The 24,076-nt window shown below is 41.2% G+C and overlaps 1 protein-coding gene across 1 annotated transcript in view; it reads left to right on the plus strand.

Moving 5' to 3' along the window:
* Positions 1 to 9,466: 9,466 nt before the first annotated feature.
* LOC121553571 (E3 ubiquitin-protein ligase NEURL1-like) overlaps positions 9,467 to 24,076 on the plus strand; it is a 60,401-nt gene continuing 45,791 nt past the window's right edge. The window contains exons 1-3 of the mRNA XM_041866797.2: positions 9,467 to 9,652; positions 19,631 to 19,878; positions 20,403 to 20,724. Of these exons, the coding sequence (XP_041722731.2) occupies positions 9,619 to 9,652; positions 19,631 to 19,878; positions 20,403 to 20,724 (604 nt within the window). The 5' untranslated portion in view covers positions 9,467 to 9,618. The remainder of the gene's footprint in view (positions 9,653 to 19,630; positions 19,879 to 20,402; positions 20,725 to 24,076) is intronic.

Here is a 24,076-nt window from a genome sequence, read left to right on the forward strand (position 1 = left end):
ACTTTGGACTTACACTAGTATAGTGACTCTTTTAAAGCATAATTAATCAAAACATTTATTTTCAATGTAGAAGTATTAAAGGTTCCTTTTCGAGAGAATGGTTAATTTATGTGGCTTTTAATAGGACACGTTGTTCCATTTAAATCATGGTTCATAGTTCAAGGACTGTGTTTCAGGGGAATATGTGTTCTGTGCGAGACATATGGTACACAAACAGCTATTTAAGTGCAGGCAAATACTTTTTGGGAAAGAATATGCAGCCATTGCAAAAATGCTTTGACACTAATGAACTGAATACAAATAAGATCACAGGGCCAACCTTGCATTGCACAGGACATATCGTTAACCATCTGCTTCTTTGTTATCACTTTGACACCGTGTTATCTCAAAGATGCTAAATCTAGTTCCAGTCATGCTGTTCAAGCAAGAATGAAAACTATAGGAGACAATGTGGCCCTTGAAGACTGGATTTGGGCAGATTCTAAAATGAATCAGATTCAAAACGACAGACATTTTACAAGTATTTCAAGACCTTCTGAATATTTATTTGAGGTGATTCTCATCCATCTAAGCGACAAACTTGTGTTTGTCTCATGACGAGATGACGTGATGTTGGCCTAATAATAAGTTAAAAGTGTACCTAAATCATTCCAAGTACATAGCCCTTCAGGTGCTGACAACCACTTTCTGAAAACATTTCACGTAGCTGAACATAGCTGCCATAACAAATGAGCACCAATGTCCTCACTTAAGAACCTCTCCTCAAAGTCCTATTACTTGCCCTGCAAAACACAGCCACAGTGAAACCTAAAACACATGTTGCTTGTGTGGAGTGTACTGTACAGTACCTCCTAGCTTATAATGAGAGCCATGCTGGACGTCTTCTGGACATGAACATGAAGACATGGCAGAACAGGAGGGTAGTCTGCACAGGCCTTAGTGAGAAATGAAATATTGTACTTTCAAGCAGCAAAGTCCCCAGGGGTTATGTGTCTAATAAGTGTCCCACTCCAGCTCAAGGGATGGGACACTTTGATATGACAATCCAACATGCTCTAACAATTCTTATGATGGATAACATTGAACAATTAATTTTCAAATTAAAAGCCTTCTCCTTTCAGTACAATACTGACAACAATGACCTGGTAACAAGTAATTGCTGAATGACAAAACTGTCAAATGTATTTAGAAAAGGTAGTCTAGGGCCATGCATTCCAATCAATTCCAGAAAGTGGTGTATTTGGCCTGTTGTATTTAACCTAGTGGCTGACATGGGGAGAAGTGTTGACTATCAAATACTCTGTTACTTGTCTTCCATCTAAATATTTTGACGTTGCAACCTAGATCTACTCTCTGGTCCTGGGTTCCAGTTACCTTACAAGGAATGCCTCGATCCTGGGCAAGAAGTGAGAGCATGTAAGCCACATTTATGGACCTTGGTCACATGTGAATTGTAAAAAAAAATAATCTCAGGGCTGTTTACAGTGGCTAGAGGAGAGACTCCAGGAGGTGTTAAATCTGTCAGTGATGGAATTGATTAGGCACATTAAAGCAATACAGCACCTTCCCACCAATCACACTGGTTGCAAACTTCCACTGTTCAATGTTCTTGAATGTAACCTAACTGTAGTTCCTTTTCCAGCCCTGCATTTCTAGTTTGTCTTTCAGACAATGCAAGACACCTAGGATATATTTAGGAAGTATTTACAGTCAGTCTTGCCTGCCTTCTAATATCTTTATATCTGGAAAGAGATGTGCCTCTCCTAGTGCATGAGTCACGCCACAGTCCCTCAGTTCATTACCCACATCTCCATTCCATTGATGATCCATCATTCCTACATTCTCTGGCCCACTGCACGGCATCTAAGGCCAGACTAGATGAAGACTAAACTGGGTTAATAAAGTGATTAGAGTCTTGAGTTAGAGAGGCGGTCCAAGGTGCCAAAATATTCAAAGCATGACAACTGTGAACTAAAGTGAAAAAAAAGAAAAAAAAAAGATGGGTGAGTGCTCAGTGAGTGAGAGTTCAATGTGAGGGAGTTCAGATGTAAAGTGGTGTTTGCCACAACGAAACAAAGATCAACACTTGACTTGGAAAAGGTCAAAGTTAGTATATGAACATACTGTAAGTCGTATATCACAAGTCAGTTACTGCAACAATGATGAGCAAAATAGAATCTTTGGAAAGCATTGACACAGCCCTATTTTCATTTGAATGTGCCTAAGGATGATTCCACAAACATCTAACGGTTTTCCTGTAACCTTGTGAGTGTATGGCTGTTTTGGGGACTACAGTTCTGTGGGGCCTCAATATCATTCAACGGGGACTGTTAACTCATATTTTTCTCCCCCTATTTCTCCCCATAATTTGGCTGGAGGGCTGGGGTGATATTTGAGGATCATATGATGCTCTTCTGTTTCTTTGTAATGTTTTGCACATGGCCACAGGACCAGGGTCCAAACACTTGGCTGAATGGTGTGTTTGTTCACCCTGGTCCCTGCAGAACAGGCACACAGCTCTCTCAGACAACGCTGTCAAGATGTCCTCGGGAGGCCCCTCACCAGCACACCCCACTTGGCAGCTGTTGCCAGTCTCTATTCAACAAATAATCTACTGGAGAGGGAGGTGTCAGTCAGTGCTGTCAGTGCTGTATTTACATTTCACATTTTACATTTTAGTAATTTAGCAGACGCTCTTATCCAGAGCGACTTACAGTTAGTGAGTGCATACATTTTTCTACTGGCCCCCCGTGGGAATTTAACCCACAACCCTGGCGTTGCAAGCGCCATGCTCTACCAATTGAGCTACAGGAGGCCTATATGTAAGAATTTACAGCCCTATATGTAAGAAAAAGGAAGAGATGCACCCTAAAATCTAGGGACATCTTTGGACTCCATTTTACTGGACTGTGGCTGAGGCATAGTGGCACTCTAATGTTTCTCCTCTCAAGGAAAAATCGTTGTTTTACAGATCATGTATAATTCAATACATGTCTCCTTGTGGATACAGTATTATTTTATGCTAGTTTTAAGGGTATCTATTCTGAGGAGCTGAAATGGTCAAACCACTCGGACACCGTGGTGAAGGCATGACAGCAACTCTTCAACCTCAGGAGGCTGAAGAAATTCGCAGCCTGTCCCCGAGGGCACTCACAGTGTTCTACAGGAGCAACATTGACAGCATACTGTCTGGCTGCATCACAGCCTGGTACGGCAACTCCACCGCCGCTGACCGCAAGGCATTACAGAGGGTGGTACGCTCAGCCGAACGCACCATTGGGTGGACACTGCCTGCCCTCCAGGACACCTACAACAGCAGGAAGGCCAAGAAGATCACCAGGGCCACCCCGCTTCCATCGCTCCCTCAGACGCTGGCAGTACAGTAGCATCATGGCTTAAACTAACAGACTAGCCAATAGGTTCTACCCCCAGACCATCAGGCTGCTGAATAACCACCACTAGTCAGCTACCTACTCTCCCCCCCACCCCTCTACCTGCCCAAATATTGCAACGTCAAACAAATATATTCTATTATCTCTAAGGTTATTTTTTTAATCTATACTTGTTGTTGACTGATGCAGCCCCTTTCAAAAGCGTGCCTAAACCACATGCTGTACAGAGAGAGTTATTCCACTCCAGGCCATGCTGTTCCACATGTTTACAACACTCCTCCTGTTATCAGAAAATGCCCAATCATATTTTCCAAGCCAAGTGATCAGGTGGCCTGTCACACTGTTAATAATAAATGTAATAGCCACAGGGGTCTCCATCACTGATGAAAACATCCTCCAAGTGCGCTGTTATTCTCTTTTTATTCCTATTTCCTGAGCCAAGAGTGTTTTTGTCAATTTTCCTATCAATAAACTGTACAATCCATCATTAGAAATGGGGTTTGTATGCTTAAATGATCTAATAAATTGTACATTTTGTCAAGTAAAGGCTGGAGTCATTGTTCTCTGATTTCCATTCTGTCATTGTGCTTGGGATCACTAGTGACAGTGACAGCTGACAACAACTGGACAAGCAGAGATGGCTAAAGAAAGGCTGTTTTTTACAAACTCGCCTGTCAGTCAAACACGTGTCTAGTTAACCAGTATGGCTTCAAACAGTGTATTATTAACACCAATGCTCCTAGCGAGCCAGCCTACGTATCTGAAGGCTGGCTTGCGACATGCATTATGTAACAAGGAAGGTGACAAGGAAAATTCTGAGAGGTGCCCATTGGGAGCCGAGGCTATGATGATGCCAACTTGGCATGGCTGGGCCCAGACACTGCAGATCAGACACTGCAACAAGTGGCTCATTTGCCCTGTCAAATAAAACCAACAAAGAACTACCATTTTCTTTGGGAGAAAATGGTAATCAGTGCTCATCATTCCTGCATTGAATGATACAAGTCTACAAAAGCATGTGTTTGTAGCCTACCACAATTGACTACTGGTGTTTCACCCTTCACCAGTAGTCAAGTGTGGTAGGCTACAAACATGTGCTTTTGTAGAATGTATCATTCAATAAGCTCCCAATGGGCACCTCTCTGCCGTCTTGTATCTTCAACTAATTTCTTCAGCTCCGGCCCACAGCTAGCTGCCTATGGGCATCTTAGTTACTCCACAGTCAAACCTGTCAAAATGCATCAGTGTTCAAAATTGGCTCTCATGAGCATAGCAAAACCCAAATATGTGCACAATTTTGAGTGACATCATTTGTTCAGCCTACCAGTGGATAATTTCTACTATGCTATATATAGACTAGGCCTACCTGACACAGTGAAAGTGCAACCAAAATCAGAACTTGTGCGTAGGCCTACTGTAAACTGAAATCAACACCTGGTGCAGGTTTATATTTACACTGTTATCGTTAATTAATATCTTGTTAATAAATATCTACCTAAAAGTTGGGCTACACAAGGCCTAGGCCAGGGGTGTCAAACGTCCGGCCCCCAAACGGGTTTAATCCGGCCCGCGAGATGATTTTGAAAAAAATAATATTAAAAAAATAAAATAAAATTGTAAAGTATAAAAATGCGCTGCAATTTTTCTATCAAATAAACTGCTGTTCCAATTGCGTCCACTGGATGGCGCAATAGCAATTGTGTTAAGCAAGCAAACTGTTTATACCGGGGCAGAGCAAGTAGGTCAAGCACGTGCAGCCAATGAGCTACTTTGTTTTGCCCGCGATATTTATTACGGCTTCTACTTTTAACATTATGTGCTTTGGCACCCTCATTGCCCCAATATGTCTCTGTCAAAAAAGAGAAAAGTGGACGCAGAGTGCAGAGTGTTCCAAGAAAAATGGTCATCCTATTTATTCACGGATAATGGGAAAGCTGTATGTTTGGTGTGTTCAGAGCATGTTGCAGTGCTGAAAGAATATAACCTTCGTCACCACTATGTGAGTCTTCATGCCGACAAATATGACAACTTTCAAGGACAGCGGAGATGAGAGAAGGTGAATGAACTGTTGGCGGGTCTGAAGAAACAGCAGTCTGTGTTTACTCACAGCCGAGACATCAGTGATGCTGCAGTGAAAGCTAGCTACCTCATTGCTAATGAAATCGCAGTGGCTTCAAAACCATTTAGTGAGGGTGAATTTGTAAAAACATGCATGATGAAGGCAGCAGAGATTGTGTGCCCTGAAAAGCGGCAGGCTTTTGCAAATATCAGCCTGACAAGAAACACAGTTGCAGACAAGATTTCCGATCTTTCAGTGGATTTGGACAGCCAGTTGAAGCAAAAAGTAAAGTCATTTATTGCGTTTTCAATTGCGTTGCAATTGATGAAAGCACGGACATTACAGATGTTGCACAACTGGCCATTTTCATCCGCGGAGTTGATGATACATTGACCGTCACCGAGGAGTTCGTGGAGTTGGTGCCGATGACAGATACAACGACAGCAGCTGATATTTTTACCGCACTCGTCGGCGCGCTGGACAGGGTCGGAGTGGACTGGTCCCGCGCTGTCAGCCTGGCTACAGATGGTGCGCCCTCAATGATCGGGAAAAAAGCAGGCGTTGTGACAAAGTTCCGAGAGAAAGTGCAATCTGCAAATGGAGGACGTGATTTTTTGACATTTCACTGTATTTTGCACCAGGAGGCTTTGTGTTGCAAGTCATTAAAGATGGATAACGTCATGAAGGTGGTCATCCAAACTGTTAATTTCATCCGATCCAGAAGCCTGAATCACTGTCAGTTTGACAGCCTTCTCAGAGAGAAAGACCACATCTATGGCCTGCCATACCACACTGAGGTAAGATAGTTAAGCCGAGGTGCTGTGCTGAGGCGTTTCTTTGATTTACGAGAAGAAATTGAACAGTTCATGGAAGAAAAGGGCAAACCAGAGTTAGAATTTCATTCCGCAGAATGGATGCAGGACCTTGCATTTATGGTGGATGTTACAGAGCACCTGAATAACTTGAACAAACAGCTGCAAGGGCGCAACAAAGTTGTCACGCAGTATTATGACAGCATACGTTCTTTCCAAGTTGAAGCTGTCATTGTGGGAGACGCAACTTGCCGGTGGTGATGCAGCTCACTTCCCCTGTCTGAAAAATGTGTGCGCGACCCAACATGTGGCAGACATGAAGCGGTTCAAAGATAAAATAACGGGACTGTTACGGGAGTTTGAGCAACGCTTTCAGATTTATGTTTATATGTTTTTATGTTGATGTGCTATTGTTTTTAATTGATTTTATTTTATTTGTATATTTAACCTATTCTTGACTCTGTGGTTCTTGCACTTGTTTGGGGAACAGGATTTCATTATTTTTATCTACATTTCTGCCTGAGAAATGACACCCTGATATAGTTCTGTGATCTGTGAAACAGTTCTGTTAATCACTGAGGCATTGTGTGTTTGTGTGTTCTTTTTCTTTAGAATTTTCAAATAAACTTGACGTGTTTTATGATTAATAGTGATGTTGTGCTTGTACTATTTTGGACACACTGTCCTCAGGCTCCAGCTTTATGTTGTATGTTGATCGTATTAAAACAAAGAAAACAATCTGAAGTTGTTGTTTTTAAGTTATATATACCATGATTTTTCCGGTCCGGCCCACTTGGGAATAGATTTTCCTCCATGTGGCCCCTGAGCTAAAATGAGTTTGACACCCCTGGCCTAGGCCTACAATAGAGCTCGCCAGCTTGTAGTCCTAAAAAATGGAAATGAGTTATCTCTGGTTCGTTCAGCCATTCCTATGTTGAAAATGAATGGGGAGAGAATAGGGTTTTGGGATAAATGCCGATAATAAAGTGTTAACACAGGTGTAGGAGATCTTATACATTTTGTTCTATGAGATAATATCAGTCAATTAACATGACCTTTATGGATTATGAAGCTTTTAAGTGCGTTAAGTGCTTTTGTTATTACTTAAATGCTTCAACATTCACAGAAAGCTACGTCAGTTGGTGAAGATTATCTCATAGAACAAAACGTATAAGATCTCCTAAGTCTGTTTACCACAGACCTTATTTTCGGCATTTATCAAAAAACCCTAAAAAAACTAAATTGAACCATGGCGGAGTTAGTGCCTACAAAAAGACAACATTACAATTATTCTCTATTGACAATTGACCATAAACATTAAAACCAATTGACATACATGACCAAAAGTATGTGGACACCTGCTCATCGAACATCTCATTCCAAAATCATGGGCATTAATATGGAATTGGTCCCCCCTTTGCTACTATAACAGCCTCCACTCTTCTGGGAAGGCTTTCCACTAGATGTTGGAACCCAGATGCGGGGACTTGCTTCCATTCAGCCACAAGAGCATTAGTGAGGTTGGGCACTGATGTTGGGCGATAGGCCTGGCTCGCAGTCTGCATTACAATTCAACTCAAAGGTGTTCGATGGGGTGGAGGTCAGGGCTCCTTGCAGGCCAGTCAAGTTCTTCCACACCGATCTCTACAAACCATTTCTGTATGGCCCCGTGTAGCTCAGTTGGTAGAGCATGGCGCTTGCAACGCCAGGGTTGTGGGTTCGTTTCCCACGGGGGGCCAGTATGAAAATATATGCACTCACTAACTGTAAGTCGCTCTGGATAAGAGCGTCTTCTAAATTACTAAAATGTAAAAATGTAAAATGTATGGACCTCGCTTTGTGCACGGGGGAATTGTCATGCTGAAACAGGAAAGGGCCTTCCTCAAACTGTTGCCACAAAGTTGGAAGCACAGAATTGTCTAGAATGTAATTGTATGCTGTAGTGTTAAGATTTCCTTTCACTGGAACTAAGGGGCTTTGCCCGAACCATGAAAACCAGCCCCAGACCATTATTCCTCCTCCACCAAACTTTACAGTTGGCACTATGCATTCGGGCAGGTAGCGTTCTCCTGACATCCGCCAAACCCAGATTCGTCCGTCGGACAGCCAGATGGTGAAGCGTGATTCATCACTCCAGAGAACCCGTTTCCAATGCTCCAGAGTCCAATGGCGGTGAGCTTTACACCAATCCAGCCGACTCTTTGCATTGCGCATGGTGATCTTAGGCTTGTGTGCGGCTGCTCGGCCATGGAAACCTTGTGCTGACGTTGCTTCCAGAGGCAGTTTGGAACTTGGTTATGAGTATTGCAACCGAGGACAGACAATTTTTACGTGCTACGCGCTTCAGCACTCGGCGGTCCCCTTCTGTGAGCTTGTTTGGCCTACCACTTCGCGACTGAACCGTTGTTGCTCCTAGATGTTTCCACTTCACAATAACATAATTTACAGTTGACTGGGGCAGATCTAGCAGGGAAGAAATTTGACGAACTAACTTGTTGGAAAGGTGGCATCCTATGACGGTGCCACGTTGAAAGTCACTGAGCTCTTCAGGAAGGCTATTCTACTGCCATCGTTTCTCCATGGAGATTGCATGTCTGTGTGCTCGATTTTATACACCTTTCATCAATGGGTGTGGCTGAAATAGCCAAATCCACTAATTTGAAGGAGTGTCCACATATTTTTGTACATACAGTGTACATTGCAGCTGATTTTAGCTATTAAACTTAAGTTGCGTTTACACAGGCAGCCCAATTCTGATCTGTTTTCCACTAATTGGTCTTTTGACCAATCACATCAGATCTTTTAACATCAGATCTTGTTCAGAGCTCAAAAGACCAATTAGTGAAAAATTATGTCAGAATTGTGCTGCCTGTGTAAATGTATCCTAAGGTAGCTACAAGTAAATTGTTGGACTTTCCCTGCATTTCCAAAACTGTGTACACCATTCAGATTTCCTCTCAGTGCATACTGGTTTTGGGCGCGCTATGTTTGTTTACCGAAAAATGCACTCATTTAGGCTATCGTTGACTTCAAAAGGAGAAAAGTTGGAAGTCAACTTCCTTGGTGTTATCGATAGTGTTAATAGTTATTCTTGAAGCTCCACCTCCACTTCCACCTTTTATGTTAATTTCAATGTTATTCTGCGCTGCTGTGTGTTACTGCTGTGTAGCCTATCTGCCGCGGTCCAATGTGAATCGGCTTGGACAGCCACTAACTACACTGAGGGCAAACGGTGTTTGAAGAGAACGAAATCGTGATTATCTGATTATGTTATGTTGACAGCCAAGGAGCGCATGTCTCTGTGAATATTTTATCTAACAAAACCAGAGAAGAGGAACTCACCTTGTATTTAAACATGGGAGGTCAGATAACAAGAAATACATTGTACGGTAAGGATATTTGACATTTGAGGGGGAGGTAGCCTATATTCGATTATCGATTGCATATGTTTAGCAATAATAAAAACGTTGCTGATGCTGATGGGATAGGCTACAATGAAAACCTAGAGGCAAAAATTGCAAAATTTGAGGATGATTATAAGTTGATTGTTAACTGGCAGTTTATCCCTTACAAAAATAAATTAGTCAGCAAGAAAATGAGTTAAAGTATTATGAATGCTCTAGCTATGACTTGTGTTCTTTTTTATGTTAGATGCATGCTAACGTTATCACACAATTATAGCAATGTAATATTCTGGTATGTGCAGCAACGTGAATGTTCAAGAATCAACTTCATATTTGCATTGTTTCAAATTGGCTGATGGTATTTATATTTCTTATTTTCTTATCTGCTACATATTTTCTTCGGATGACAACTTTTGGTTAGTATGTCTGGGATGATTGAGCCAAATAACTGGACATTGAATATAACGGGTTATCAATGTGGAGAAATGGTGTTCCTTAATTATTATTATTATGATTTAAATCGTTTACCTTGCCTAGTATTTGTAAACAGTGTGCCTCTCATTGACTGCCCAAGTGTCCAATCAGTTGTCTGATACTCCACAAAACCATATGCATTGACATAACTAATCAAATTAATCATGTTAATTACTCTAAATGAATACATGTGTAGTCTGCAGTTCTACTCTGATCATGGCCTCATGGTGTACTAAATCGTATTTGTTTTTTTGTCCCTTCTTGTCCCTTTTTGTCCCTTGTCAGATAGATCTATATGATGAGGCTATAATAAGAGGTTCAAAACTTTTATAAACATCAAATCATATTTTATTGGTCTCATACACATATTTAGCAGATGTTATTGCGGGTGTAGCAAAATGCTTGTAAATGTCTATCGGCGCCATCTTGGTGAACATCACAAACAGCTTTCCTAGCTATGCAATCCATCTTTCCTGGCTATGCAATGATACAGAGATTACGTGTGTGCAATGTACAGTATATGGTATACTTAAGCAATAAGGCATGAGGGGGTGTGGTATATGGCCAATATACCACGGCTAAGGGCTGTTCTCATGTACGATGCAACACGGAGTTCCTGGACACAGCCCTTAGCCGTGGTATATTGGCCACATATCACAAACCCCCGAGGTGCCTTATTGCTATTATAAACTGGTTACCAACGAAATTAGAGCAGTCAAAATAAATGTTTTGTCATACCCATGGTATAAGGTCTGATATACCACGGCTGTCAGCCAATCAGCATTCAGGGCTCGAACAACCCAGTTTATACTTTACATTAGACCTCACAGGTAGGAGAGGTCTATTAGAAATGTGAAACTATAGTTGTGTCAGCCAGGGTAGTATACATACCCTAGGCTTCCCAGTGGCCTTAGGCAGCTAGATGCCCTTAGAGTCATATCTAGGACCATCTTACCCAAACCCAGTTAAACCTTGACCATCAGCACGTCAAATGTAAAACCGACATTAGATTAGTGCTTAGGGCCAACCTCTACCTGTCCCTTTCAGAGATGACACATTGTGACAACCAAGCTGCTGTAACACACTTGCCCTGTGCTCTCCAGGGCTGCTGCCGCTGAGCTTTTGTCCCACATTAGCGGGCCACTGAGCCCTGATGCTAACGTAATGTCAAGCCTGGAAAAAAGACTCCAGAACGGGGCAGCGGGGCTGCGGGCCAGGTGACACTGCCTATGGCTGTCTCTGGCTCTGTCTATCCAGTCTTCACTGTTTGGTTGCCCTGACCAATCAATGACGATTGAGCTCTAAGCAATATTCCCCTTCCTTAACCTGCATGCTGGATGCTTGTCGTGGCGTTTCTCTTTATCATGCCCAGTCTCTGCTCAATGTGAAGTTTGACATCTCTGTCCGGTTGCATTGCTCTCAAGATAAACACTACCGGTCAAAAGTTTTAGAACACCTACTCATTCCAGGGTTTTTCTTTATTTTTTACTATTTTCTACATTGTAGAATAATAGTGAAGACATCAAAACTGTGAAATAACACATATGGAATTCTGTAGTAACCAAAAAAGTGTTAAACAAATCAAAATATATTATATATTTGAGATTCTTCAAATAGCCACCCTTTGCCTTGATGACAGCTTTGCACACTCTTGGCATTCTCTACACCAGCTTCACCTGGAATGCTTTTCCAACAGTCTTGAAGGAGTTCCCACATATGCTGAGCACATGTTGGCTTCTTTTCCTTCACTCTGCAGTCCGACTCATCCCAAACCATCTTAATTTGCTGGTTGAGGTAGGGGGATTGTGGAGGCCAGGTCATCTGATGCAGCACTCCATCACTCTCCTTCTTGGAGAGCCTGGAGGTATGTTGGGTCATTGTCCTGTTGAAAAACAAATGATAGTCACACTAAGCCCAAACCAGATGGGATGGAGTATCGCTGCAGAATGCAGTGGTAGCCATGCTGGTTAAGTGTGCCTTGAATTCTAAATAAATCACAGACAGTGTCACCAGCAAAGCACTCCCACACCATAACACCTCCTCCTCCATGCTTTATGGTGGGAAATACACATGCGGAGATCATCCGTTCACCCACACCACGTCTCACAAAGACACGGCGGTTGGAACCAAAAATCTCCAATTTGGACTCCAGACCAAAGGACACATTTCCATTGGTCTAATGTCCATTGCTCGTGTTTCTTGGCCCAATCAAGTCTCTTCTTCTTATTGGTGTCCTTTAGTAGTGGTTTCTTTGCAGCAATTCTATCATGAAGGCCTGATTCACACAGTCTCCTCTGAACAGTTGATGTAGAGATGTGTCTGTTACTTGAACTCTGTGAAGCATTTATTTGGGCTGCAATTTCTGAGGCTGGTAACTCTAATGAACTTATCCTCTGCAGCAGAGGTAACTCTGGGTCTTCCATTCCTGTGGCGGTCCTCATGAGAGACAGTTTCATCATAGTGCTTGATGGTTTTTGCGACTGCACTTTCAAAGTTATGGACATTTTCTCTATTGACGATTGACTGTAGTTTCTCTTTGCTTATTTGAGCAGTTCTTGCCATAATATGGACTAGGGCTATCTTCTGTATCAACTGATTGGCTCAAACGCATTAAGAAGGAAAGAAATTCCACAAATTAACTTTTAAGAAGGCACACCGGTTAATTGAAATGCATTCCAGGTGACTACCTCATGAAGCTGGTTGATAGAATGCCACAGGTGTGCAAAGCTGTCATCAAGGCAAAGGGTGGCTATTTGAAGAATCTAAAATATATTTGATTTGTTTAACACTTTTTTGGTTACTACATGATTCCATATGTGTTATTTCATAGTTTTTTACAATGTAGAAAATAGTAAAAATAAAGAAAAACCTTTGAATGAGTAGGTGTTCTAAAACTTTTGACCAGTAGTGTACACAGAGAACCTCTGTGCCGTCGAGGAGGTAGGCACCGACCTTCTCAGACAATACAATGTAATGCTTAATTTAAATAAGCATAAAGAATTCAAATCTATCAATGTGGCAGCAGTAAGCACAATGCATTTGGCATTTGTGAGGTATTTTGTAAACACATTTTGGACCTTGAGTCAACCAAAAGTGTTTGTTTTGTATGTTCTGGCATGTCATACATTATCATTTGTTAGGCCAGTGGTTGAATACAATACACCCTTTTATGTTGCCATCAAACATAATGTGACATGATAAAAAAAATATGGTTACTTGATTTATTATGACTTTATTTAGGACCATTGTTGTACATAAAGAACCATTCATCATTTTTCTGTAGCCCAGGCACAGACATGTGAATACCTCAAGTCAGTAGTGTATACTCTAACAAATAAGATGTACTTTTCCTATGCCAGATTAGCCTGAACAATTCATTGGAGTTCTCTTGGCAGCCATAATCTAAAAGAGTTTCAACAATGGAGAAAATAACTCTGTAGAAACACATGACAAATTCTGTGCTGCATTATTTTTGGTTAATTTCCTGGTCAAATGTCTTATTCAAATGAGGCTATTATGTACATCCATGGATAGATACGAGTTTAACCTATGCATAATATTCCTGTCTTGAAATTGAAGTGACTGCATTCGCAGAAGCCCCATGATGCTCTGTTGCCAATGTAAGCTGCCTAATTGAAATGTCTCCTGGGTACACTGAAAAGCTCTTGACCCCTAGAGGTCATGAGCAATAATAAGAGATTAGGCTAGGGATACTCTCTCTCTCTCACACTCACTCACACACACACGCACCCCTCTTAATTAGGCAAACGTGCTCCTCTAGTTTTAGATCCTTAGACCTTTTGCTTTTTAGTGCAGTGACCTGGTGACAGGCCAGTGTTGACCTGCTCCCAAACCTCTACTGGTTTATACTGTACTGTAGGTTTGTGAAGGACAGGTATTTGTGATATTACCTATTATCTTAATATTATTATATATTATAAAATATTATTTGTGAATGTTAATTTGACAATCAGCTAAGTGCAAGTCATAAAATAACATTAGGTTATTCCCACACAATTGTCTGTTGAATAAGTCATTATTTGTGATGATCTCACCAGAAATATCTCCATGACAACTCAATGTCCTTGGCATTGTTGTATTGCTTTGAAGGGAGATGTGAAAATGTAAATGAGGAAAAGGAGATTAGGATAACCAAGGGGAGTAGCCTAACTGTTGATTTAGCGCTTACAGTGGCACAAACCACGCCTTATCAGTCTACAAAAAGGCAGATGTGAGAAAAGTAGATTTGGAGTCAATTAGAGCTGCATTGAAGGATGTATGTGTAGGAGCTGTTTATTACCCATTATGCATTCTTTGGTATTTACTACAAGTCAGATACATCCTAAAGTAGCTTTGTAGTCGTTTTTTCCGTTATGCTATTCTTTGACCCTCTGTAACTTTCTCACTCATTATTATTCACGATTATTTCAGAATGATCCGTAATCATGGTAGCATCCACATGAATGTAGAAGTGTTTAAAAACATATTATATTCTTATTTGCAATAAAAGTGACTCCAAAATGACACAATACATTATTTACCATTCATTTCTGTTGGGCACATAATTATCTGAAACACAACCAAAACTAACTGCAAATGCATCCAACATGTTTGTAGAGTCACACGCTTGCTGTAGTCATTGCATGCTAGGAATATGGGACCAAATACTGCATTTCTGACTACTTTATTTATAAGAATCTTTAGGGGTGTCAATAATTTTGACCCCTACCTTTTTGAGATAAATTATTACTTGATAAACAAAATATCTTTCTCTGAGCAATTGTATTAGTATAAACTATAATTTCCCCCCAAAAATGTAGCATACGATATAGCTCATTATTTGAATTATTTATTTTAGACAGTCATTATTGCTCATCTTTATCAAGCGTGTCAATAATTGTGGACCCCACTGTATATATTGTTGATATATTCAAGATATATTCAAGACTCAAGATGAAACCAGGGCTATATCTTTAACCAAAGCCTAAAGGAGTGTGTGTGTTTGTGTGTGTGTGTGTGTGTGTGTGTGACTGTTTCTGTGTCTGTGTCGTCTGTGTCTGTGTCTGTGTGTCCACAGGCGTGGAAGGAAGCTAAAGTAATTTCACTGCCTAAAAATAGTAAAGCACCCTTTGCTGTCTCCAACAGCCGCCAATCAGTTTGCTGCCTGTTCTTAGTAAACTGATGGAGAGAATTGTGTTTGACCAAATACAATGCTATTTTTCAGAGAACAAGTTAACTACTGACTTTCAGCATGCATATAGAGAAGGGCACTCAACGTGTACTGCACTGACTCAGATGACTGATGATTGGTTAGCATAAATGGATAATAAGATGATAGTTGGAGCTGTATTGTTAGATTTCAGTGCAGCCTTTGATGTTATTGATCATAAACTGTTATTGAAAAAAACTCACTTGTTATGGATTTAAATCACCTGCCATCACATGGTTGGAGAGTTATCTATTCAATAGATCCCAGAGAGTGTTCTTCAATGGAAGCTTCTCTAATATCAGATATGTACAGTGCGGTGTCCCTCAGGGCAGTTAGCTTGGGCTGTTACTCTTCTCTATTTTTTACAAATTATTTGCCACTGGTGTTACACGATGCTAGAATGACTATGTATGCGGATGATTCCACACTCTACATGTCAGCACCAAAAGCCAGTGAGCTCACTGAAATTCTAAATAAGGAGTTACAGTCAGTATCAGAATGGGTGATTAATAATAAACTGGTCTTAAATACAATGCCTTCAGAAAGTATTCACACCCCTTGACTTTTTCCACATTTTGTTGTGTTACAGCCTGGATTTAAAATGGATTAAATGTAGATGTTTTGTCACTGGCCTACACACAATACTACAACTAAAAGCATTGTATTTGTTTCAAAACATTCCCTAAGATCTAAATCTCAACGGTTGCTGTTCTGATGTCCAGCAGCTCTTTTCAGGCATAGGAAATAATGGCAGAAACATTGTGTTCAAAAATTTTATAAACACAAAATAGCAGAATTGGTCAGGAGCCCGTAAAATGGCTGCTGTCCATTGCAGTGTCAATCTCCATGCAGCACTGGTCTCTCTGCTACAGCACCGCAACCGGTACCTATGCACCAAGTCTACCTATGCACCTTATTTACATAAGTATACAGACCTTTTGCTATGAGACTTGAAATTGAGCTCAGGTGCATCCTGTTTCCATTGATCATCCTTGATACAACATGATTGGAGTCCACCTGTGATAAATTGTTGCAGTTGATTGGACATGACTTGGAAAGGTACCTGTCTATATAAGATCCCACAGTTGACATTGCATGTCAGCGCAAAAACCATGAGGTCGAAGGAATTGTCCGTAGAGCTCAGAGACAGGATTGTGTCGCAAGGGTAGCAAAACATTTCTGCAGCATTGAAGGTCCCCAAGAACATAGTGGCCGCCATCATTCTTAAATGGAAGAAGTTTGGAACCACCAAGACTCTTCCTAGAGCTGGTCGCCCTGCCAAACTGAGCAATCGGGGGAGAAGGGCCTTGGTCAGGGAGGTGACCAAGAACCCGATGGTCACTCTGACAGAGCTCTAGAATTCCTCTGTGGAGATTGGAGAACCTTCCAGAAGGACAACCATTTCTGCAGCACTCCACCATTCAGGCCTTTATGGTAGAGAGACCAGACGGAAGATACACCTCAGTAAAAGGTACATGACGGCCCACATGGAGTTTGCCAAAAGGCACCTAAAGACTCTCAGACCATGAGAAACAAGATTCTCTGGTCTGATGAAACCAAGATTGAACTCTTTGGCCTGAATGCCAAGCGTCACGCCTGGAGGAAACCTGCCACCATCCCTACGGTGAAGCATGGTGGTGGCAGCATCATGCTGTGGGGATGTTTTTCAGTGGTAGGGACTGGGAGACTAGTCAGGATCGAGGCAAAGATGAACAGAGCAATGTACAGAGAGCTCCTTAATGAAAACCTGCTCCAGAGCGCTCAGGACCTCAGTCTGGGGCGAAGGTTCACCTTCCAACAGGACTATGACCCTAAGCACACAGCCAAGACAATGCAGGAGTGGCTTCGGGACAAGTCTCTGAATGTCCTTGAGTGGCCCAGCCAGAGCCCGGACTTGAACCCGATCGAATATCTCTGGAGAGACCTGAAAATAGCTTTGCAGCAACGCTCCCCATCCAACCTGAGAGAGCTTGAGAGCTTGTAGCGTCATACCCAAGAAGACTCAGGGCTGTAATCGCTGCCAAAGGTGCTTCAACAAATACTGAGTAAAGGGTCTGAATACTTATGTAAATGTGATATTTCAGTTTTTTCTGTTTTATACATTTGCAAACATTTCTAAAAACCTGTTTTTTCTTTGTCATTATGGGGTGTTGTGTGTAGATTGATGAGAAAAAAATACAATTTAATAAATGTTAGAATAAGGGTATAACCTAACAAAATGTGGAAAAAGTCAAAGGGTCTGAATACTTTCCAAAGGAACTGTATTTGGTTAACTATTTAACTATCTGTATTTACCCTTTTTTGCACTATTTGTTTTTGACTCATCACATATACGCTGCTGCTACTGTTTATTATCTGTCACTTTATTCCTAGTTATATGTAAATATCTACCTCTTACCTTGTACCCCTGCACATCGACTCGGTACTGGTACCCTGTGTATATAGCAAAGTTATCGTTACTCACTCTGTATTTATTATTAATTTTATTATTACGTGTTTTACTTTTCTATTATTTCTCTATTTTCTTTCTCTCTGCATTGTTGGGAAGGGCCTGTAAGTAAGCATTTCACTGTTGTTTACGAAGCATGTGACAAATACAATTTGATTTGTGTTGTGCATAAAGGGTGTGACCATTGAGCAAGCTGAGGAAGCTAAACTCCTAGGTATAACATTGGATGGTCAATTATCATGGTCAAGTCCTATTGATAAAGTTGTTGTGAATATGGGGATGGGGTATATCTGTAAAAGATCTTCTGCATTTTTGACACAAATCAACTGTACTAGTTGTTCAGGCTCTGGTCTTGTCCCATCTTGATTACTGTCTGGTAATATGGTCAAGTGTAGCAAAGAAAGATCTAAAAAAGCTGCAGCTGGCTCAAAACAGAGCTGCACGTCTTGCCCTTAACTGCACATACAGAACTAACATCAACAACATGCATGCCAGTCTTTCCTAGTTGACGAGAGATTAACTCCTTCTCTTCTAGTTTTTATTAGAAATATTACTGTGATCAATTCCAGATTGTCTGCATAATTAAATAACATACAGCTCAGAAACCCATACATACCCAACAACACATGCCACCAGGGGTCTTTTCACAGTCCCCTAGTCCAAAATGAATTAACGGCAACGCACAGTATTATACAGAGCCATGATTGCATGGAACTCCCTTCCATCTCCAATGACCCAAGCAAACAGCAACATTACCATTTCAAAAATTGATAAAACAACATCTCATTGCACAATAGAGACTGTGAAATGACACACAAACACACGCATATCATTGTATTTTAAATTTGTGAAACTGTTCTTGTCTATCAGTGTTTTGCTTTGTTACTTGTCGTGTTTATGCTTTTGTGTGGACCCCAGGAAGAATAGCTGCCGCTTCGGCAAAAGCTAATGGGGATCTGAATAAACCATTGGCAAAATGTGGAATAACAAAAAATGAATGGTATGACAGGAGATTACCAATGACTGATATTACCTCATTTTGTATGAGGTTTTCGCAGCTGCACAATTCTCTCTGGTTACCAAGCAGCTCTTATCCTTATATATTCTCATCCAAGGAGAAAATCGAGATTACTAACAGACCTATATTTAATTTTGTTTGTACTCGTTGTTGGATTTCTGAAAATAAAGTTTGAGTTAAATGGTTCTTAAAGGAACATACAGGTAATAATGGAAACGAGGGATACAGGTGTGGTTCCTGAGTTAATTAAGCAATTAACATCCCATCATGCTTAGGGTAATGTATAAAAATGCTGGCCAGCCATTTTGGCCATTATTTTGGCTACTATGGCTATGACCCCATAGGAGGACAATGCCCCCATCCACAGGGCACGAGTGGTCAACAAATGGCTTGATGAGCATGAAAATGATGTAAACCATATGCCATGGCTGTTTTCAACAAAACACCAAATTATGGAATTTCTTGTTCCAGACACTTGTAGAATCTTTGCCAAGGTGCATTGAAGCTGTTCTGGCTCGTGGTGGCCCAACGCCATATTAAGATACTTTATGTTGGTGTTTCCTTTATTTTTGGCAGTTACCTATACACCCAGTCATCATCACAACATTGAAGAAAGGCAGTTTTTATTGATTGTATGCTGTTAATGCATTTTTATATTGACATTGTGCATATTTAAACAGTGGATGCCATAGAGTACAACTGCAAATGTTGTGGTTCCTATGATATGCATTTTAGTAATACTTTTCTGATCTCTCAAGTAATGTTCTTTGTAGATCCGTATATCTAACTCCCCCTATGCTTCCTCCTTTTCAGATTCTCTGGGTGGCCCCTTCCCCACCACATCCCACCGCTACCACCATAAGCCCACCAAGCAATGTCTGCCCATCCTGCAGTGTGGGGGCAGCCTGTCCTCCTTTCCCCTGCTCTTCCACCCCAGTGCCAAGGGCTTCCAGATCGTCATGGACGTGGCCCAGAGGACCGTCAAGAGGCAGGCCAGCTTCTGCAACGCCATCACCTTCAGCAACCGGTCCATCGCCCTGTACGAGCAGGTCCGCCTCAAGGTATGGATAGACTGGGCAGTGGACCATGGTTATCAGCACACTTTCTTTCCTCCCTTTCTTTTAGCCTGTTTTCCATAATTATTTTGTCTGTCTCTCTCACTCACTGTGCATTTTACCTTCATTATTCCCCTGATTCTGTGTGGGCCAAAAGAGCTTAGCCAAAGTTTCCACTTCACCTATCAGACCATCTATGTCTCAAGTGAAAGAGCAGGGGAAGCATTGCCATGTGAGCCATTGGCCTACTGTTATCTTGAATGGTGAAAGAAGTGTAAATAGAGGTTTTAAATGAGATCCGACAAGAATATCCATTCTGATGATAAACAGACATACAGTATATGTTTATTTGTGTTGTTGTTGTTTACCATTTGGTTTGTCAAAGTTTTAACAAATGGCCAACCATAATGTCTATTGGTCAATTTTAGGTTAACACGACTAATGGAATGGACTTTAGGTCATTCACCAGCTTAACTCCCTTCATCAAAATGTAAATGGTATATGTGAAACCATTATCTGTTCCCCTCCAGATCACTAAGAAGCAGTGCTGCTGGAGCGGAGCCCTGCGTCTGGGCTTCACCTCCAAGGACCCGTCCCGCATCAACCCAGACAACCTGCCCAAGTACGCCTGCCCAGACCTGGTCTCCCAGAACGGCTTCTGGGCCAAGGCCCTGCCCGAGGAGCTGTCCAATGAGGGCAATGTCATCTCCTTCTGGGTGGACAAGAAGGGTCGGGTGTTTTACCGCACCAATGGTTCCAGCCCCATGCTGTTCTTCAGCGGGGTCCATGCCTCCGAGCCACTCTGGGCTCTCATAGACGTCTACGGCCTGACACGAGGTGTCCAGTTACTGGGTGAGTTTCACAGGGAGAAGGGAAAGTGTTATGGCGGCTTATGATGTTCCTTGCCCTATATTGTTCTGTCTGATTTGAGAGAAATGTACAATTCCAATTCATTTTTATAAATTTCCCAAATTGACTAATGACAGCAAGTGGTGGTTGAATGTTTAAAATTGTACTGTATGTGCCGGTTGTGTTTGAGTGAGGTTGGTTGTTTAGTGATGTTACTTTTGTACTACTGCTCTACCTTTCCCACACACCATCATACCAAAACAGTCCAATGGAAAAAAGATGGAGTGAGATTAGAAAGGTTGCGTAGTTACACTGTTAGCATAAAGGAAATGCCACCACAGTGGAATTTGAGAACCTCTGGAAAACAAAGCATCTATTCTGAAATGCCCTGTTTGATGGGTTTACCCCTAACACTTGAAACTAATTCAGAAAAAGTTTCCCATCCAGCAGAAGTTGAAGGGCATTTTTGTAATATAGTGATGTGTAGGTGAAGTTTTTACCAGTATCTAAAGTTTTACCCAGTTTGAGAGCTGATCAGCTGATTAAAATTGATAGGAGTGCAGTCAGATTTTTGGAACTGAAAATAGCTACAGTGCTGTGAAAAAGGACACTGACATGCAATCTCCATGGCATCTATGCAATCTCCATAGACAAACATTGGCAGTAAAATGAGATGAGCCTGAGGGGTCTTCTAGACCAACATTGCTGCCCCTGCCATTTAAGTAAGATCTGTTACATCACTAGGCTCTCTTCCTACACAGATATCTATACAGAAAGGCTTGGTTATTGTACTGTTATAAACTGGTGATGTTAATGACGCACTTTGCTAAGGCTCATCCAAAACCCTGAGAAAATGTTTTCTCTAATACAGTAGAGCACACCAGCATGGGCATTTTTGAATTGTTCAGTATATACAGAATTTCATCACGGTTGAGTGCCATCTCTATTCAGTACGCTCCTGCATGCAATCGTATACATAACCACTGTACTTTTAGAGCAGAAATAGAGGGTATAAGGAGTATATTCTGGCAAAACATTCAAATAAGTTGGTGGAGTTGTTTTTACTAGTTATCAGCTATGTTGCAATTAGTCCCGTTGCAGTGAATATGCTGTGTAACTTTCCCCTTTTGGAGATAAATTAAATTAGCTTTATTTCAAATTTGTTTTGTTTTCAAGAGTAATGATCAAAGCATGTTTAAAAGAGTTCACTCCTTTTATTTCACAAGGTCGAGCTAACCTTTTTATCTGTAGTTCCTATATGAAGAGCCTGTTACGGGAACTGAAACCTAAGTCTCACCCTGATGAGATGAATCAAAGAGTTCTTGTCAGAAAAAGATAAAAGCACCCCTAAAGATAATGATTCAAGTTATAATACACTATATATACAAAAGTATGTGGACACCCCTTCAAATTAGTGGATTCGGCAATTTCAGCCACATCCGTTGCTGACAGGTGTATAAAATCGAGCACACAGTCATGCAATCTCCATAGACAAATATTGGCAGTAGAATGGCCTTACCGAAGAGCTCAGTGACTTTCAGCGTGGCACTGTCATAGGATACCACCTTTCCAACAAGTCAGTATTAATGTCCATGATGTTGGAATGAGATGTTCGACGAGCAGGTCTCCACATACCTTTGGTCATGTAGTGTATTTGCCCCCTTTCTGATTTTCTCTGTTTTTGCATATTATTGATACTGAATTTGATCAGATCTTCAACCAAAACATTATATTAGATAAAGGGAACCTGAGTTTACAAATAACAAAATAAATTATACTTATTTTTTTTATTTAGTTAACAAATTTATGCAACACCCAATTCCCTGTGTGAAAAAGTAATTGCCTCCTTACACTCAATAACTGGTTGTGCCACCTTTAGCTGCAATGACTGCAACCAAATGCTTCCTGTAGTTGTTGATCAGTCGCTCACATCGCTGTGGAGGAATTTTGGCCCACTCTTGCATACAGAACTGCTTTGTGGGTTTTCAAGCATGAAAAGTTATACTTTCATCCAAAAAATTATACTTTTGACTCATCTGTCCATAGAACGTTCTTCCAAGAGTCTTGATGATCATCCAGGTGCTTTTTGGCAAACTTCAGTCAACTTTTTGAACGACATGGGTCCCCATTATGCCTGGCGAAAACCAAACACTGCATTCCACAGTAAGAACCTCATACCAACAGTGAAGCATGGTGGTGGTAGTGTGATGGTTTGGGGATGCTTTGCTGCCTCATGACCTGGACGACTTGCCTTAATAGAAGGAACCATGAATTCTCCTCTGTATCAGAGAATTCTACAGGAGAATGTCAGGCCATCCGTCTGTGAGCTGAAGCTGAAGCGCAGCTGGGTCATGCGGCAAACACAATCAAGTCTACAGGAAAATTTTTAAAAAGCAACACATTCTAAGTTTTGGAATGGTTAAAGTCCAGACCTAATCCCAATTTAAATATTGTGGTAGGACTTGAAACGAGCAATTCATGCTTGAAAACCCACAAATGTTGCTGAGTTAAAACAGTTCTGAATGTAAGACTGGGTCGAAATTCCTTCACAGCGATGTGAGAGACTGATCAACAACTACAGGAAGCATTTGGTTACAGTCATTGCAGCTAAAGGTGGCACAACCAGTTATTGAGTGTAAGGGGGCAATTACTTTTTTCACACAGGGGAGTTGGGTGTTGCAGAACTTTGTTAATTAAATAAAATATGTTTTTTTGGTTGTTGTTATTTGTAAGCTCAGGTTCCCTTTATCTAATATTAGGTTTGGTTGAAAATCTGATAACATTCAGTATCAAAAATATGCAAAAATAGAGAAAATCAGAAAGGGGGAAAATACTTTTTCACGGCACTGTATATTACTGTAAAATTGTGGTAGAATCCCTTCCTAAATTTTGCTTAATCCTAAATTGCTCTTGTAAGAGTACAATTTTGTTTACCAAACGTAATCTTCACCCCTCATGGAAAAAACTTTCAAGCATCCCAATACTTCAATCAACATGGACTCATTTCCAATAATGATCCTCCCTCTCTCTAAGGAATGGAGGCTGTCATCACCATTAATAAAAATAGAAGAGGCTCCCATATATTATAGATAATACCATTTCAACTCATTTCTGGCAGTGCTAGTTGACAGCAAGCAGTGTGCTATCTCCTGTTGGGCTGTTTGGTATCCAGCGCTAGAGTGCGACTATATGGAGTTCAGTGGGCTCGCGACGAGCTGTGATGACACACGGCGCATAGCTCTTGTTCATCGACAGACATTAAGGAGAGATGATGTCAGGAAAATGGCGTGACTGAAGACATTTTCCCAGACAGGAGAACAAATACAATGTTCTCACTGGGCTAAGAAAGAGTATG

The sequence above is a fragment of the Coregonus clupeaformis genome, chromosome 37 (assembly GCF_020615455.1).
Source record: "Coregonus clupeaformis isolate EN_2021a chromosome 37, ASM2061545v1, whole genome shotgun sequence".
NCBI lineage: Eukaryota > Metazoa > Chordata > Actinopteri > Salmoniformes > Salmonidae > Coregonus > Coregonus clupeaformis.